The 19,466-nt window shown below is 44.0% G+C and overlaps 1 protein-coding gene across 1 annotated transcript; it reads left to right on the top strand.

Annotated features, from left to right (window-relative positions):
- Positions 1-1,082: 1,082 nt before the first annotated feature.
- DUSP5 (dual specificity phosphatase 5) lies at positions 1,083-16,435 on the top strand. Its single transcript, XM_032793516.2, has 4 exons — positions 1,083-2,284; positions 7,337-7,479; positions 10,783-11,002; positions 14,787-16,435. The coding sequence occupies exons 1-4, from the start codon at positions 1,891-1,893 to the stop codon at positions 15,185-15,187; spliced, it is 1,158 nt and encodes a 385-aa protein (XP_032649407.1). The 5' UTR covers positions 1,083-1,890; the 3' UTR covers positions 15,188-16,435.
- Positions 16,436-19,466: the final 3,031 nt, after the last annotated feature.

The following is a 19,466-nucleotide window of genomic DNA, read 5'->3' as shown; positions in this document are numbered from 1 at the left end:
TATCACTTCCTCTCCTGTCCCTTTATCACAACCCTCTTTACTTATTTTTTGTGTTAGGATGAATCTTGTACTTTGGTATATTTGTTGTATTTGAAAAAATTAAGGTGGATTATCATTTATTATCTATTTAAATTGTAAGCAATTTGGGTTAGGGACAGCATCTTCAGTATGTTCTGTGAGCTGCCTGGAACACATTTGAGGCATCAGCTAAACAATGACAAATATACATAATGTTTGGAATTAGTGCCAGCATGATCTTTAGTGGCTGCTGTAGTTTGGTTCTGAGCTTATGCTTTCGTGTATCAGTTGTGCCTACCTTTCAGGTATTACCAGTGTCCATTTGGTCATCTTACAAAACATAATTACAATGAAATAAAATGTCACACCAGATGCCCTAAGTGGTATTTATTATTTGTATTGCGGTAGTGTCTAGAGGTCCCAGTTAGGGACAGGGGCCCCATTGTGCTAGTCAGTGGTTCTCAACCTGCTGCCCAATCAGCACATAGCTGCAGTCCATGTGACATCCTCGGGGCTGTACAGGTAGTATTGGATGCGGCCCACATAACACATTGTGGGCCTAAATAGGTTGAGAACCACCATGCTAGATACTCTCCACACCCACACTCTCTCAGAGGGTAGATCTAAGTACATAATGATTCTTATAGCATCCACAAGTGTACTAGGTGATTTGCGGAGTGTAAAATAGGTCCTCTGCCTTAAAGAGTTTATAAGCTAGAATTTAAATATGATATAAGTAAGAGTAATAAGCAAAAATGGAGTTGATGGATTTCAGGACTTATTCCCACATGTCATACCCTCCCCTACACCATCTCCTCCCACTTTAAAACCTATTACCATGGCAAACCTATTCTAATTCTCCTTCAGCGTTACCTTGTGTTTTGCTAGACTGTGCTGTATCTTAGGCCTTATCTACACTGGGGATCTGCCTTGCTTTTAGCCACCATTGTGGCTAGAATCCCCTGTTGCAGAAAGACAAATCTTCTCTTCTCAGGGGGGTCATGTATTCCTCCTAGAAATGGAGGTAAAGTGCAAGTGCAAATTCTAGCCGTTTTGCCTCTGCCCTGATGCCTGCAACCAGGGCCTACTGGCACTGTAGCCAGGGCCTTGCCAGTTTGCATCTTCAATCAGAAGCCTGGCTACGGTTTTAACACCAACCCCATGAGGTCGCTGCAGCCCTTTGAAGCCTCCGCCTTCTCTGGGGGCCAGATTCTAAGAAAGGTGAGCAACCCCTGCCCTTCCTCCCTCTCTCTTCCTCCTGCCTCATCATGCTTCCTTGCTTCCATTACTAAGTCGCCGGAGCCCGCGGTGATGAGTGAGTGAGCGAGCTGAAGAAGGCTGATGACTGGAGAATTTTTGAGCCGTTCTTCAACTTCCTCTGCTCGGGTCTGACTAACTCTTTACTGAGCAGCGCCTCTGCTTTCCCCTCTTCCTCCTCGCAGGCGCTGCTCACGGGGGGAGAGGGGAGGGGCTCGCTTCCCTCCGCCACCCCACCTGAGTGGCCGCGGCCCCAGCGTGAAGGGGGCGGGGTTTGCCCATATTTAGAACGTTGGTGGCGTCACTCTCCTTATATGGGCAGTGCCGTCAGGAGCCGCCGTTCCATTCAGATAAATTTCCTCCCCGGCGAACGGAATCCCCTGCTGCTCCGGTGGAAATGCAACGGCGGAGCGGGGCGCGCCGCAGCGACAGGCAGGGGGGATTAAGGGACCAGCTGTAACCCGCCCATTTAAGCTCCCGGCCCCTACAGTAGCGGGGATCCCCCCCTCCCTTCCTATCCTCAATTTAAGTCACGCAAAAGCGAGACCCCTGTTCAGTGCAGCCCGATCCGCCGCCGGCGACGCTCGAGGAGAGGGACTGCGGCCGGGGACAGTGATGAAGAAGGTGACGGCCCTCGACTGCCGCCAGCTGCGGAAGCTCCTGCGGAAGGAGCCTTCCCGCTGCCTGGTGCTGGACTGCAGACCCTACCTGTCCTACTCGGCCTCCCGCTTGCGGGGAGCGCTCAGTGTCAACCTCAATTCGGTCGTGATGCGCCGGGCCCGCGGCGGCCCCGTGCCCCTCAACTTCGTGGTGCCGGACGAGGCGGCCCGAACCCGGCTGCTGCTGCCGGGGGAAGGCGCGGCCGCGGCGCGGCTGGCGGCGGTGATTGTCCTGGATCAAGGCACCGGCCACTGGCAGAAGCTGAAGAAGGAGAGCACGGTGCAGATCGTCCTCAACGCGCTGCTGTCCAGCCTGCCCGAGACCGGGGCCAGGGTCTGCTTCCTGAAAGGTCAGGGGGCGATGGGAAGGGGCGATGGGAAGCTGGGCGGAGGGACAGCTCAGTGGTTTGAGCAGTGATCTGCTAAACCCAGAGTTGTGAGTTCAATCCTTGAGGGGGTCATTTGGGGCAAAATCAGTACTTGGTCCTGCTAGTGAAGGCAGGGGGTTGGGTTTGATGACCTTTCAGGGTCCCCTAGAAGATAAGTGTATCTCAATATATTGGTTTCTGGGGGGGGGGAGAAATGGGGGCATAGAAAGGTAGTGAACAGTGGGTAGAATAGAAAACAAAGGAGTGGAGGGAAGAGATGAGCTCACAGTGGAGCGAGAGCCCAGCTCAATTATTTATCGACAAAATCAGATAAAAGCTTCCAGCCAGTGGAGCCAGGTAACAGCTGCGATCCCCACAGAACAACATACCTGATGGAAAAAGCAGCATCCACCTCTGGGCTGGGGACATGAGCCATATTTTGCACACAGGAGGTCACCCTGAATCATAGAATATCAGGTTTGGAAGGGACCTCAGGAGGTGATCTAGTCCAACGCCCTGCTCAAAGCAGGACCAACCCCCAGTTTGTGCCCCTAATCCCTAAATGGCTCCCTCAAGGATTGAAGTTTCATTTAATTTGTTTTCCTCACCCTGCAAATCACCCCCTGGTAGACCCGGTCCTGTCTGTCCCTTGGCCACTAGACCTGGTGTTGTGGTGGCCGAACCCACCTTTAAGGAATAAGAGCTGAAGTGTGTGTGTGGTTCATTACCATGGAACCAGGTGGCTTCAAGTGGAGATGAATTAGAGCCATCTGCAAGGTTAATGAGTCACGCAGGTAAAAGTATGCTGGGCTGTTGTTGCTAACCTGAACATTGCTGTTACCTGGGCAGTGTGGGCACTATTTAAATGATGAATTCCTCTTTCTGCCAGTAAGGGAATAATAGATTATTTCATTTCGCAGTGTTGCTGAGTGTCTGAAATCCTCTAAAATGGTGGAAATTACCTCAATCAGACATGTCATAACTCCTGCGTATAACTGAAAATCCACGTAATCTGTTCCCGTGTTCAGCAGAGCAGAGACCTGAGAACACCTAAGTAACATAGGAAAAACAGTGCTGAAAAGACATCTTTGGGTTCTCTGGGGCCACAGTAATTCACCAGCGTGAGAATCCAATGGCTGATGGCACCAGTGCAGTACTCCCAATGGCTATTTATAGCATTTTCATTGCTGGTTTTTGTTTTCCTTTTGTGTAATGCATGGGTCATAAAACAATAAAAATGAGCAATCAGCCCTTTCTTCTGTCCGCCCTGCTCACCCTTCTCCTTCATTTCTCCTTGTAACTCTTTTGTCCTTCTAGCCTTGCGTTTTCATTCCTTTTTTTTTTTTTAAATCCTGTCTGCCTTTGCTTTTAGCTGTTAGTAAAGTGGAGTATGTGGGTGGGGAGAGAAGGGGGAAATCCCGTGGAAAGAAACAGAAGCCCTGTCCCATACTTTTTCAGTAACACTTCATCTTGTGGTCTTGCAGCTCTTAAGCTGTAGTTTTCTATTCCAGGAAATAACAGAAGATTTTATTCCTGAAAGGATTTTAAAATGTAAAGTGGAAATTTAAAACAAAGAAAAAGGCTTCCATCCCTCCCAATAAACAAATAGATTGTAGCAATGCTGGGAAACTAGGGCATTTGTAAGTGAGGAGAAGAGAAGTTGTAAATCATAGGTGGTTTATGTGAATTACAAACCTGAGAGTATGTCCATTGATAAGCATGCATTAGTGACAACAGGGTAATTTGATCAGTTCTTCTGTTCGCATAGTCTCATTGCAATTTATGCGTCATATAAGGAACAACACAAGAGAGAAGAGTGTAGTTGCGTGAGATGCAGGCATATATTCCATGGTACAAGGCTGAAGGAAGGCCCCCATCACCCGAGATGGGAATATGTAGTAATATTATATCCTCTTCCCTTGGATGAGCTCAAAGCATTTTCCAAATGCCGAGTTAAGCTTGTCAACCTCTATGTCACAGGGGTGTTAAGTGACTTGTCCAAGGACACTCAGGAAAAGCTGGGAAAACAGCAAGATCTGCTGATTCTCAGTCCTGTTGTTTTAACCAGGAGACCATCCTTTCCCTTGTAATGCGCTGCCGCTCACTTTGAAGTTGTGTTTGTGGGATATGTAATATACCAGAGGAAGAGTGACATGCAGGGTTTTTATTGCAAAAAGTTTTATATCCATTCAATGTAGAAGTACTTTCCCTTAATTAGTAAAACTACAGACTCTCTTCCCTTTTCCCCCCACCCAATCCCCTCCGTAAACACACTGAAAGCTTGAGTCCACCACACCAGGAACATAAAACATGTAGCAGCATTTAGGAAATGGTGCGGTTTGAAACAAGCCAGGCTGACTCAGTGGGCAGCTAGGCTGACTCAATAAGGAGACAGACCCCTCAAAGTCACTATAGTTCCGGGAGATGCCCTCTTCTGAAATGCCAGAAGGAAAGAATCACTTTTGAAACTCTCCAATCACTCAGAAAACAGTTTAATTTTGTTTTCTGTAACATTAACTTTGCTGCCTAATCCCACATACGTGAAATGGATCATCCTGTTGATTGTTGAAGGGTATTTTTTCCTGGAAGCTGTTGCTGGCTTTGATAGGCAGGCTGTCCTAAAGCCGCAATCTGTGTTTCGAATTATGTTAAAAATCATCTGACTGTAGAGCGAGGACATAAACAGAAAGAGCCATAAGAGACCCAGTTTCTCCATGTCATCCTTGTTTACCATTCAAGGGGGTGGTGTCAAGAGAGGGGGCACTGGCTACAGGGAAAGTGTAGCTCATTGGGGCCTGACCCAGGCAGTTATGATGAGATAGAGGGATGAGTCAGAACTCTTGGAATTGCTTTTAGTACTGAGTACATCGTGCCTGTTTGGGTGGGTTGTTGATTTTTTTTTTGTAAGATCCCTTAACTTGTTAGCTCTAGGTGTTCAACATGTCAGATCTTCCATGTGTGGAGGTGAAGTGTGAGTGCATGTGTGTATGTAGGGAGAAGGGGTCATTGAAAGGTACAACAGTAAATGACTTACTGCTGGTTAGTGGTATTAGCTTCATATAACAAGAATTACGTTAATTATTGATGAAAACAGAGGTCTGTCCTGTGCTTTAATGTAATGAGCAATCTAGTATTTGCAGAAATGACCTCAAGGAAGTTAGGTTGCGGAAGGAGGAGGGGGGAGAGAGAGAGAGAGCTGGAGGACCAGATGAGAAGATGACTCATTTTAAGAATGGTCTGCAAATATCTTGATCCCCAAGGCTTGCAATTAACCATTTGCCTGCTGCACACACAGTCTGCCCAAGAGAAATCTGTGTCTCTGTGGAAGACAGATCTAGATTTCTCTTGAGCAGATTTCTATGCTTATTCAAGAGTGAAAACAACAATATGGGTCATAAATAGCTATAATGGTTAAAATATATAAATAACATAGATTCTTCCTATGCAAGGCCAGCAGGAAGACAAGGAAGACTGATCAAAACCTAGATGGAGTTTGGGGTGTTTGAGAGGCAATTTCAAAGCATGGCTGTGAGTGAATTTGAGGGCTTGTAATACTTACCTAAAAAGCCAACACTGTTTGCCTTGGATATTGTTTTATTAGCCCCTTGAAAGCCCTGTATTTTATTTATTTATTTGCCTCCTGACCTAGTGACTTTCTCTGCATACTCACTGGCAAAAGGCTGCCCTGTTTTGCAGTAGGTGGAAAGGTATACTTCTGAATTATGGATGGATGGAATTACTGTCCTTCTAGGGCCTGATCTAAAGCCCATTGAAGAAAATAGAAAAGATATTGCAACTCCAGCACTTGTGTTATTAAGAGCAGCATGCATTTCAGAATATGTCCCTTCAAACGCTGCATACGTTTATTAGTCATGCTGACATTTTAACCTGTGCCTCAGATGTCTGTATCTTTATTTGGGTAGCGAATACATCCAGCTTTCTTATGCAGTCATTCAAAACTTTAGCCCTTCTGTTGTTCTTGAGGAATTCCATTAATATGGTACCCTGCACTGACATAGCATAGTGGTATTAAAAGGGTTGCGAGTCAGCTAAGAATATCTTGCATTTATTTGGTTTAGAGGTCTTATTTACTTATGGGCCGCACTCCTAAGGATTATTAAATTTACTGTTAAGACTTATTCTTCCTTTTTTCTTTTACTGGAAACTCACTAAAAGGTGCAATTAATATAGTACAAAAATGGCTTTTAAATGGTTTCTGTTCCAACTGTTATTTGCATTCACACTTGAAAGTGATGTGCAGAATATTCATGGTGGTGAAATAGATGTCAGTTTAGCTAATGACAAACTTTGAGTTACAATGCAATAATAGGATTAATTCCTTTTCATTAGCAATGCAGTGACTATAACACTGTACGTAAACAGTGCAGAATAGCTCATGTGGGGCTATCCAGTTGTCAAAGGCTATCACAGGATTTCATTAAGTTTTATGGCTGTTATTTAATGGATCGATTTCATTCAAAACATCTTCATTAACTTGCAATCCCTGGTGATTGTGTAATTAATCATCACAGTGTAAACACCTCCTATATGCTTATACTCGTATAAAAATGCAAATATATGGAATTCATTTATGTTGTTTATTTATGTTGTCACAATGCATAGAGTAATAATTGACATAAAGAGGATGAAAACTGTATATAGAAATCTCCTTTTCTGTCTCAAATGCCAGAAATTCTGATCATTTATAAAACACATTAAACGTTTAGTCCTCATGAAGTTAATATTTGCCAGATCCAAGAGATTTACATTCACAAGCGGTTTTAGTCTGCATCCATCAGTTTATTAGCAAGTTAATAATTGTTAGCTGTCGCACAGTTTTTCTTTGAGAGCACAAAGCCTTTTTAAACAAACATGTTGACTGAATGGAACTTCCTTTGTTATTGAACACCGAATGGGCCTGGTCATTTATTACGCAGTATTCTGATTTATTGTAAGCTTAAGTTCTGAGCCAGGTTAATTAACTAAATGTTCAGAAACCTGAAAATTCATATTTCTCTCTCTGTTTTTTCCTAGGGGGATATGAAACCTTTTACTCTCAATATCCTGAGTGCTGTGTCGATGTAAAACCCATTTCCCCAGAGAGAAATGAAACCGAGAGAAACCTCAACAGCCACTGTGAGAAGCAGAGCACCAACCACAAACCGGCTTATGATCAGGTGTGTTTAGGGGAAGTTGTGAATAATTCTCTCTGTCCCCTCCCCCACATAGACATTTTCCAGGGCTTCCTGTTATAATTGACTATTCACTCTGTTATTTTCATCTGGTGCTTCAATTAAGCTGTCAAAGAATGGGTCTGTGTTTTTTCCTGTTTTCCTGGGGTCTTAAGTGCTGAAGACTTGAGACTAGGATTGGAGCCAGCAAATACCACTTAACAGAGCAAACAAATTCAAAATGATCTGACAAATGTTGTAGGGGAAGGGAAACGGGTAAGGAGAATGTAGCATTTGTGGCACCTCTGAGGTTCAGATTAGTTGCAGGTTATTTCTTAGGGGCTTAAAAGGAAAGGCACTAGGGGAATCCTCTGTCCTCTTCGCAACATGTTGCCTCCATCTCGTGCAAAAGTCCAAAAAAAATTTACAATCTAGTTACCTTAGAATCTAACTACTTTATTATATAAAATATATATATAAAGTGTGTGATACACAATATTTTCACAGCAGCCAGCTTCTACTCCCATTAACTTCCATGGTACGGGACTGAGCCCACAGTAAGAGCTTTCACTTATCCCAAGCAATAGGAAAAAAAGCAAAATACCATCTGTCTATTTAAAAAAAATCCATAATTACAGATGTGCCAGATAGTCTTTGTGGTATCTTGGGACAACAATATTTGTACATATCCGATTCCCCTCCCCCACCCCCCCCAATTGAGAAATAACCAATTTTTGATCTGAGAAACTGCGGCAAGTCTTCTGGAGGTACTGCCAGCCAAAGGAATCATGATGCCTCTTGAATTAAAGCCCAAGTAGATCACAAATGATAGCTGCATCGAACTTGTGAAATATCTGCATACAACTACTATGCAAACAGAGCTGGGTCTAGTAAAAAAGCCGTTGTAGTGTGAATCACAATCCACATGTCAAATAAAGAGCCCTTCCAAATACTGCTCAGTAGTACCTTGTACTAGTGTTTTCAAAACAAGGAAACCCACAAACCAACATAACTAGCACAAATATTCTATTTTGTTGACTTTCTCATTACACTGACAGGTACATCACAGTCAGCAAAAGGAGACTTTCCTTTTCAAAATCCTCAAACAGCAAATGTCCCCCTAGGGGACTTAAATCTTAAAGCAGGGGCAAGAAAAGAACTGCCACATGTATTATCAGCCATTAAGGACTTGCGCACCTATCTACCTTTGATCTCCAATGCTTTTCACTCCCCTATATCAGTGGTTCTCAACCAAGGGTACGTGTACCCCTGAGGGTACACAGAGGGCTTTCAGGGGGTACATCAATTCATCTAGATATTTGCCTAGTTTTACACAACAGGCTACCTAAAAAGCACTAGTAAAGTCAGTAAAAACTAAGATTTCATACAGACAATGACTTTTTTATATTGACCTATATTCTATACACTGATATGTAAGTACAATATTTATATTCCAGTTGATTTATTTTGTAATTCTATGGTAAAAATGCAGAGCACTCCCCAGACCGATGGCCAGGACCCAGGCAGTGTGAGTGCCACTGAAAAATCGGCTTGCATGCTGCCTTTGACATGTGTGCCATGGGTTACCTACCCCTGTGCTAGATGCTGGGAATGGGCAACAGGGGATGGAGCACTTGATGATTACTTTTTCTGTTCATTCCCTCTGGGGCACCTGGCATTGGCCACTGTCAGAAAACAGGATACTGGGCTAGATGGACCTTTAGTCTGACCCCGTATGGCCGTTCTTATGAGTGAGAGTGGGAGGACTAGGTTCTGTGAATAGTATATTGTTTAGAAGATCAGTTTCTCCGTGATGAGGACACACAGGGTAGGTACTTCCTCTTTGTGGGATTTCCACTGGGGAGATCCTCATAACCAGAAACACACCCAGGGGAACACTTCTGTTTACAGCTCTCAGTCTGGGATCAAGATGATTTCATTCAGTAGGGTTCTGTTTCTTGAACCTGGAGGCCGTTTTTGTCCTGAGCAGGCTGAGAATGTTCATTCCTTTTTACTGCTGAACAAAACATTTTCTAAACGGCACTCTTTTTGGAGGGTGTCTCTACATGACTTGTAATGGGAAAATACTTGGATTCCAGCTGCTTTCCCAGCATGTGCCGAATAACAGCATTAGTATGTAGAATGGAGGGATAGCTCAGTGGTTTGAGCATTGGTCTGCTAAACCCAGGGTTGTGAGTTCAATCCTTGAGGGGGCCATTTAGGGATTGGGGCAAAAATCTGTTTGGGGATTGGTCCTGCTTTGAGAAGGGGGTGGGACTGGATGACCTCTTGAGGTCCCTTCCAACCCTGATATTCTGTGCAGTGAGCTTACGGTGGGAAAGTTACCTGCCAAATTCAGTCACTTTGAAATGCTTCTCTGTCAGGCTGTGTTTTGGATTTTGTTCCCCTTCTCCCCCTCCTCCCCCGCATCTAGTCTTTACTTCCTTTTGTGGAAGAAGCAACAGAGATTACATCTTTGGTGGCAGAGAGCTGTGGGTGGCCCAGAGCAGCAGGAGTGAGTGTTTGGTGCATATGACGTGGCAGAGTTCTGTGCCTCCGTGTTACTGCTGTTAGGGGGGCAGGAAATGGAGGCAGCTAAGCTAAGCTTTGTCACCAAGGTCGGGGGAGGCTCTGCAAACAGGCACCAGCTGTCACTGTGCAAGTGTGGGTGAAAAAGGTGCTTTACTCTTCAATCCATTTATGTTTTCAGGTTTGCTTTCAAAGCAGCCATACAATCAACACACAAACATATCTAAGCATTCGGAAGTCTTGTGGGGTGGGGGTGGCGGGATGGTTTTTTTTTTGGTTTTTTTTTCTTGGTTACAAATTAGGTACTGTGAGGTTTCTTGTTAACATACTTGGGGTGTGTGGGTTCCAAGCCCTGCATTCAAAGCACTAACTGGCTTTCTGGGCACACCTTTTATGCACTACTTTGAAATGGCACCACCCTTTTTGTCTCCACAAAATCTCCAGGGAAATTAGCTTCACATATGAAAGCACTTTGGGTGGGTTCTAAGGGGAAGGAAGCCTTTAAAGAAAGCAGGAAACATCATGCGCACGAGTGGGCTGGAACTGATTTCGGACCTTACAGATGTGGACGGACAAGAAAATGAAAGCCTTTTTCTGTGTGGGCTCTGCCATTAACCATGATTCACTAGCCAGGACCTAAAACCACCAGACAGGGGAGTCAGCACCCACGCTGGCTCTGCTGAATTTCTCTGTTCAATGATTCTGCCATCACTTAAGACAAAGCTCACTTTGGGGGGGGGGCAAAAAAGCAAAATAACTATTTTTATCTTTAACTTCCAGGGTGGTCCAGTTGAAATCCTGCCTTTCCTTTACCTTGGGAGTGCCTACCATGCTTCCAAGTGTGAGTTCCTAGCCAACCTGCACATCACAGCCTTGCTCAATGTCTCCAGGAAAGGTTCAGAGTCCTTTAAAGAGCAGTATTGTTATAAATGGATCCCAGTGGAGGACAGTCACATGGCAGACATCAGCTCTCACTTCCAGGAAGCCATAGATTTCATTGGTAGGTATAGCTATTCTCCTGTATCTTTAAAAAATATTTAAAAGAGTCATTGCATTTTAAAAAATCTGGAATACTCTGTACTTCTATAGCATCTTTCAGCTAAGGAACTCAAAGTGCTTTTCAAATCATGAAAGGCCCATGATGCGGTCAAGTGTTATACTGATTTCACATAAGGGCAAATTGACATATGGAGCAGTTAAGGATTTTGTTTAAGGTTTAATAAGTCAGTGGTAAAGTTAGGAACAAAACCCAGCAATCTGATTGCCTTCTCTTGTCCTAACCACTAGGCAACAGACCTAAAAACTAGATCTACATCAGTCTGAATATGAAAATCGCTGTTTAAATACTAAATCTAGATCTATGTGCAAAATCCATATGGAATTGGCACACAAATTAACTTTTGAAAGGGAAAACTGCATTTAACCATTCGTTCTTATGAGTCATTTAAAAAAGATCTCTTCTAGCTAAATGTGGCAACTAATTTACACACATTCCCAGAAAAGGGAAAGCACAAATTATTTTTGTTCATTCCCAGATGTCATTGCAAATGCCCAAGCTTACTGTAATCATGTATAAAATGAGACGGATATTTTTTTCTCACCATCAGAGGAATATAAAGCAGGCAAATAAGGAAAATATGGACTGGGAGCATAGGTTCTTCCCGGGTCTCTTTTCTAGATTTGTGTAGAAAGCAGAATTTGAGGACAAATGTGATTTATATTTGGGTTTGTCGGGAGAAGACAGAACAAGGCAACGCAGTGACATCAAGTTGCACAGACTACAGGCATGCATAGGGCAGGGGCAATGGAATGGTGCTGGAGATAATTAAATGAGGTTTCTTTAGGTGTCTGTAAGACTGCAGCAAACATGTATGTAATTTTAGCACAATAAGGGATGTTTCCAAAGACAATGGTCTTCCTTCTAGCTTTCGTATGGGGGTGTCCTCTGCACATCGGGCTTTGTCCAAAGCCTATGACGTTAATGGAAAGACTCCCACTGGCTTTCTTGGCCTATGGATACGGCCCATGAATACAGGGTTAGCTTAGTATTTATTTGTTTGTATTGCAGTAGTGCCTAGGAGTCCTACTCATGGGACCAGAACTCCATTGTGGCAGGCGCTGTCCCCATTATTGCAGAGCCATTTTGGCTTTGCTTCTCCTTTAAGTCCTTTTGATTAGTAAAGCCTAGTCTACATAAGAAAATTAGGTCTATCAACTATCTCAGTCAGGGGGATGAGGAATCCACATGCTGAGAGGCAGCATTAAGCCAACCTAAGTCCCGGTGCAGAGCTAGGTCGACAGAAGAATTCTTCCATTGACCTAGCTACTGCCTTTCGGGGAGGTGGATTACCTGCGCCAATGGGAGAACCCTGTCCGTCGGAGTAGGCAGTGTCTACAATGACATGCTACAGCGGCACAGCTGCATTGGTGCACATGCGCCGCTGTAGCATTTTACATGTAGACAAGTGCTTAGTAACTTAGGGTATGTCTACACAGGGATAAAAGACCCATGTCTTACCTGTGGTGGGCCTGGGTCAGCTGACTTGGGCTCACTAGGCATGGACTGCATGGGGAAAAATTACTGTGTTGACTTCTGGGCTTGGGCCAGGGCCTCAGCTCTGGGATCCTGGGAGGGGGGAGCATCTACACAGCATTTTTTTAGTGATAACTGTGAGCCCAAGTCAGCTGACCAAGGCTAGCTAAGGGTTTTTTATCCCTCTGTAGACATACCCTTAACTTTTGCTTTAGAGTAACCCTATCTTGCATAAAATTGGGAGGCCTTCTGAAAGACCCAGACCTCCCCTTTCACCCCCAGGATATTGGCTAGACTTAGACAGGGTTAATGGCATGGCAGTTAACTGTATGGAGCAGTACAAAAGGAAGGCACAGTGCAAAACACGAGTAGATGGGTGTAACCCTGGGTGGAGACTTGTGCTATTGATCATCGTAAAAGGGTGGCTGTCAATAACATTTGAAAGGAAAACAGAGGAATCACAAAGTTAATTTTGAAGTCTCTTCTTTCTGCCTCTCTGTTGCTGGTAGTTTAGTTCGGACCTTCAGATTCAGCTGACTCTTAAAAAGCCAGGGGTAGATTATAGGTTGTAAAATACATTTCTAGCCTCTAATTGCTTTCTGGTTCTGATGACTTATGGGGCTTTTTACATTTTTATGAGGAAACTCCCGTGCACCACAATCAGTAGGGAGTTTTTTATTATTCCCCCCACCCCCTTTCTGGTAGAGAGTGAGTCACTTCGAACTCTCCAAACACTTTGAGGATGGCGTAACGTTTGGCTTTCCTTTTTATTTCTAACATGGTGGGCACTCTAGATTTCTGTGACAGTTCAAGCACATTGATTATTTTGTACAACGACTAAATTTAACCAACTGCCATGGATTTGGTCCTTTGCCAGACAACAAAAGGGGAAAGGAAAACGAGAACGTGTTCAGCTTTCTGTGTTGTTTCAGGGCCATGTATAGAGCACACACTCATGTTCCATTTCTCAGCAAACTCGGGAACATATTTCTCAAGTCAGCCTGACCAGAGAATTTCTATTTTCAAACTAGATTTCTTTGGAAGGAGCTTATTTTAAGCATTTTTCTTTAATCTAACAACAATAATTGTGTTGTGTGAGTAACCTCAGTGCCTCCTGATGTGGAAAATGGTAGTTTACAAAAGCCATTTATATCCTGACTTAAGTCCAAGTATCCTTTAACTGGGCTATAATTAGAGACTTTAGAAAGATCCAAGGCAGGGCACAAAGATGGTATTTCACGTTGGCTAGGAGCCTATCTTAGCAGTGGTGAGAGACCTTGCTATTACATAGCAGTGACCCAGCCATGTTATACAGCAGTTCAGCCCTACAAGCAAACAGGTGCATGCTTTGTTACAGCTCTGTTATGGTGCTGTATTTCTCCTCTAGTTTTGTGTTATAACAGTCAGTTTTGCTATGTAGATGAACCCTCAATTACGTATCTTCACCCACTGCGCTCAACAGCTCACTGGGAGACTTTCAAAGATGGGTTGAGATACTTGCCCAGTGCAAACCTAATAACTGTCTATCTTCTAGTTTGGGACCATTTAAGAGGAGTTTTAGGTTGGGGTGTTGTGGGTATTTTTGCAACACAGCTGTCAAATGAAGGCAAATATGTGTAATGTTGTCTCTTAAAACCAAAGTGAGGTTCAGGTTCATCATTTCCAAAAACACTAGTTGCCCAAGTGAACTTACCCAATCAAACTCAGTTCTGCAGTCCCATCCCAAGTGAAACTCCTACTGAATATGACTGCAGCTTTGTCCAGTTTAGGACAAGAACTGGCCCCATGCATTGACGACTTTGAGTACTAACGAAGAAAATGTTATGCTAGCTATAAGGGCAGCATCATACAGATGCCTGTTGGGTACAAAACTCTGTCCCACAAAGCTGAACAAATACAACATTCTGCTTACTAGGGAATTACTTTCCATCTTTTCTTTGTAGGAAAAGAGAATTTGTTTAATTTTTTTTGCAAAAGAGAAGGGAAAAATACTTCTTAAAATTAGTGTTGGGACCAAGGGGACAACTCTTAAGCAGACCCCAATCTGTATTTTGACTCAGACCCATCTCTGCTTGGTTATGAATTGTTTGTGTATCAAATGAGAGGGGGACTCACCCTCCTCCTGGATGACTGGACATGTAGCTTCTTCTAGATGATGCATTTTGTTTTCAGTGTCACTTGAAGTGGCTACTGCAGCATGCTTCCTGTCCGTAAGGAGAACTAATGTCTGTAATGAATTATTTCTTTCCAGATTGCGTGAGGCGAGCTGGAGGCAAAATCCTGGTACACTGTGAAGCCGGAATTTCACGCTCCCCCACCATCTGCATGGCTTATCTCATGAAAACGAAAAAGTTCCGCCTGGAGGAGGCATTTGATTACATCAAACAACGTAGGAGTCTGATCTCACCAAATTTTGGCTTCATGGGCCAATTGCTACAGTATGAGTCAGAGATCCTGTCTTCCACTCCTAGCCCCCCTGTTGCCTCATGCAAAAGGGAAGCTGTGTCTTTTTTTGCAGAAGAATTGACTTTAAGCAAAAACTTTGAAGGCTCATGTTACACATTTCCTACCTCAGTCTTGAGTTCTGTGCCCATTCGTTCTCCTGTCCATCAGCTAAAACTTAGTCCTATTACTGCATCTTCATCATGCTAAACCCTTTTGGAAATGAGAAATAATATGTTCCTTTGATACCAACTGTGATTCCAATAAGAACATTTCATGAACGTGCAATACAGAAGGCCTCACTGTTTTATTCCAAAACGAATAGTCATAGTAGGTGATAACTTGTGTATATGGACACTGACTACAAAGAAAAGTGATGTACGCAGGGCTGGCTTTCTAGAGATTTAATGTCCTCTTTAAAAACAAACAAAACAACACTGCTTTTCTAAGTTTTTAATAGAGTGCAACCACTACTGTACTTCCAGATCCCTATGGAACAATGGAACCCCTTCCATGTAAAAGGATCAGACCCATACAACTGTCTCTTGGTTCCTGTCTCTTTCAAAAATTGTAACAGCCTTGTTTAAAGTGTAAGCAATAAACAACTGTATCAGGAAAGAGCGAGTGAAATGAAAAGCACAATCCTTGAAATGACAGGGAGGACAAGCGCTCTAATACTTGTTTTGCCTGTTTCCTTGCTGTTTGTTTCATGCGTCAGGGATTAAACTGATCTGAAGTTGGGGTTAGGAAGAAACTTCCCTTTGTGGTTCTATTCTTGCAGAATCAGGGGCATTAGAGGGGTTTTTCACCTTTCTCAGAAGCATCAGGCATTGGCCACTCTCTGTGACAAGATATTTGATTACATGGACCATTGATCTATATAGGTGTGGCGTTTCCTGTGTTTCTGCACTTGCCTTTGTACTGTATGTGCTTTTACCTAACGCAGAGAACCGGGGACTTTAAATGACGTGATCAGGCTATCCTGCTGAGCTACTATCTCATCTGTTATTTAAGAACTGCCCTGTAATACTTGAACATCTATCTAACCCTCCTCAAAGTCACTCTTCCATCCATTGAAACTGTAATTGGTGGAATTTAGACTAAAAGTCTCAGCCCCATCCTCTGACCTCTTCAAAGTGTTACTGGTTCGTACTATGTGGAGAAAAGTGGTCTTGTTCAGTGTTACATGGCTTGCTGTCATATGTACGGTCGCTCCCACCTAATGTTTCTTCTGATAAAATTGTCTCTCACAAGGGGACTGACTGTCTTTTGTGTTGAGTTTCTGTGTCTGCAGGGAGTTCGGTGTGTGTGCTGCTGCTTTGTCCGTTGACTTTTTTTTTTTATTTTTATTTTTTTAAATATGGGAAATAGCAATAATTCCCTGAAGATCTTGTGAATGTGAAAGAAAAACTGCAATGTTTTTATGGAGTGTAAAATAAAAGAAAAACTGTTGAAAAATTCTGCTTGCTTTGCTTGCAATAAGTCCATTAGGCTCATGAAAAGCTTGTGCCATGGAGAGAAGTGAAAGCAGTCTTGGGCCATGGGAACCCCAAAGCAGGTATATTGAAAGAGGAGAGGGTAAAAGCAAGTGGGCTACCTGCAGAAGGCCCCAGAAGTATGTATGTATGTATTTATTTTTATTTTAAAAAGACTGAACCACAGGAAACCTGGTGGCTTATTTCCAGGTGGTTTGTGGGAACGCTCCTGTGTGACAGCTGCCATTTTGTTTGTGAGCAGGGACTGAACTGGGGATTCCCAGAGTCAAACCATGAGCCTTTTACATCTTGAACTGAATGACTTAGGTCCTGTACCTGGGAGCTTTAAGAGTTCTGTGAATGGAGCCCAAAGGGGTGAGGGGAGGGACATGTAGAGCACAGCAGACTGTGGGGGTGTGATGTTTGGAACCCGGAAATTCATGTGACATGTCAGAGTTCCTGAGCCATTTCTTGTCCAGGAACCAGCTGCAAGTGGGAATTGCCATGAAGCCGCCCTTGTGATGTTTCTGGCTCAGCACTGCACCCTGTTTTCTCAGTTATCCAAAGGAAATGTTTTGGCTCCTTTGCAGAACCTCCAAACACTGTGTGATGGCTCATCCATCTGTAGGACAGGCTAAACTAAAGGGAAAGGGAGTGAGAGACAGGGCACGGGGGAAGAAAGTAGGCAAGGCAGGTGTGGTGTGAAGCGAAGGTGAAGAGATGGGGAGGGTTGGAAGAAACAGCCAATCAGCTCAGGGCAGAAAAAGTCAAGTCAAAGCTCTGAATGTCCAGAGATCCCTGCCTTGGCTGTTTCTGCTCTTTCCAGCTGGAGTCTCTGGCTGGCTCCAAGGGCAGCGGGGAGCCACCACCTGGGTCCTAGTGGTCTGAGAGTGGGGGAGGTCTCTGGGTCCAGTGGGGTGCTGGAGAAAAGGGTGACCCCAGCTGGAGCTCTTTATACCCACGCCTCCCTCCTCTGGCTGCTTCTGTCTGGAGTGTCTGGCTCTGGCCTTAATGTAAGTACTACTCTGTGCCTTTATGGCAGCTTTCATCAGAGGCAGGCCGAATGGTTTACGAGAGAGGGGCCAGAACTGTTCCCTCCAGCTGAGGAAACTGAGGCATAGAGTGTTAAATTGGTTGGAGGTCACCGTGTGCGTCCGTGACGAAGCTGGGAAGAGAGTCCATGCCTCCTGCCTCCCATTCCTGTGGTTCCCGTACGCCAGGCTGCCTCCATCTCAAGCTCTGCAGTATTATCCATCATTTGTATTTCTCCTATCTCAAAACAACGTATGGCTCTAGTACGTATTTTTTGTGCATTAGGCACTTTGCTAAAGGCCACTTTCCTCTCCTCCCCCTCCCCTTCCCCAGTGACTCACATAAAGAAGATGATTTTATGTCCCCCAGTGAAAGTGTGATGTCCAATCCGAGCTACTAATGGCAAATACATCTACAAGCTGTCAGAAAAAAGCTAAGCCAAGAAACTGTTCTATCCGCTATTGTTCTACAGCAGACGCACAACAGCACAGCAGTTGTCTTCCCCTGTTTGCTGCGCCTCTCCCACCCCATAATCAATTGGCTGGTTTCCATACTATTAACCTGGCTGACTCTTCCTCAGCTGCTGTGCTGCTGTAGACACAGCTTTCTAACCCCAGAGGTCCCAGACAACTATCTCCACTCTCTGCCTCTATCCCATCCTCCAACACTTTCACTGGCTTCCTATCCATCTCCAAATCCTATTCACACCCCGTTCACCCACACTCAGCAAGCTCAGGCCTAGGCTGATCCTCTTGACTCTCCATAGCCAAAGGCTACTCTTTCACTGATGCTGTCCCATCTGTCTGGAGCTTTTCACCCCTTCTGAGTCACAGCCTCTCTCCAAATGGCACTATCAGACTTCCTTTTCCTCTTTGGCACAGCAGGGGTTGTGTGAGGCATTTTGTGCCCTGGTGAGAGAGGGATCCTTTATAAACATAAGCTGTTATCTTCTAGAGCCATTAATCCTCACTTCCAGTGTGACGTGGTACTAGTAAGGAACAGTCGCAGCTCAGGAGGTATACGTGTTAAGCCCTCTGAGAAGCCCAGATTTTTAACCCCTGTTAACATTGAGTCAAATCAAGTCCTGGCATAAGCAAGTGCAACACTATGCTTACCTCTACCCCCATTGAGTTTGGTCTTTGAACCATGCAAGCAACAGTTATGTTGAAAAGCATTTGAGAACTGTTGTTTGACTTGCTAATAAGGGTTTTTTTTTCCTATCACAAGTCACACTCTAGCAGCTCCCCGGGCTTTTAAAAGGGTTAGAAGTCTGACTATGGAGAAAGGTTGGTGAAAGTTCATGCACTTCTCGCACTGATGTTCATCCAACTGGTTTTCAGGAAGGTCTATATTATTCTGTGTTGATGGCGGCAATAGATTTTTTTCCCTATTTATATGATTATGGGCCTTCGCATTGCAGAAGCTACTCCACTGAGGCAGTTTTCACTGAAAAACAGGTGTATTTTTACAATGAGTTTAGTTATCTCAGTGTAAAATCCTAGCGGAGATAGGGCAATGTAGTTTTTACCTTGGCTAGCTACCTTGAGGTAAACTTAGGGGTCTAAAGTTAAACTGGTCTAGCTACATGAAGGTTAAAATTTACCTGCACTTGGTTTCCATTGGGATTTTACATCAAATTAACTATAATTCCACTCTTTTTGCAGTGAAGCCATAGCCTGAGTATGACCTACTTTAGTTGTTTATTTTTTAATTCCTTGCTTTCCCTTGAAGACAATTTTCAGGAGACAAAAACTGAACGAACGTGGTTCTCTGCCAATATTGTAATTCGTATGTTAAAAATAACACTCAGGGCACCGAAAATTCAAAGGACCAAATTCACACTAAGCATAACTCAGTGAAAGTCAATGGAGTGCCACCCAGGAGGAGTTTGACCCCTTTTTCATGGGGCTGTGCTAATTGGAAGGGAAAGACAAAGTCTTCTCATTCTTTTGGGAGGAAAAGCAAGAATGAATTTATAGAGC

Source organism: Chelonoidis abingdonii, unplaced genomic scaffold (assembly GCF_003597395.2).
Source record: "Chelonoidis abingdonii isolate Lonesome George unplaced genomic scaffold, CheloAbing_2.0 scaffold0027, whole genome shotgun sequence".
Taxonomy (NCBI): domain Eukaryota; kingdom Metazoa; phylum Chordata; order Testudines; family Testudinidae; genus Chelonoidis; species Chelonoidis abingdonii.
This window is presented reverse-complemented; position numbering and strand designations above follow the sequence as displayed.

Excerpts from the sequence above, each read along its gene's own strand:
- DUSP5 (XM_032793516.2), top strand. The coding sequence starts at position 1,891 with ATGAAGAAGGTGACGGCCCTCGACTGCCGCCAGCTGCGGAAGCTCCTG. Across the intron at positions 7,480-10,782 it reads ACAAACCGGCTTATGATCAG|GGTGGTCCAGTTGAAATCCT; the intron begins GTGTGTTTAGGG and ends TTTAACTTCCAG. Across the intron at positions 11,003-14,786 it reads GGAAGCCATAGATTTCATTG|ATTGCGTGAGGCGAGCTGGA; the intron begins GTAGGTATAGCT and ends ATTTCTTTCCAG.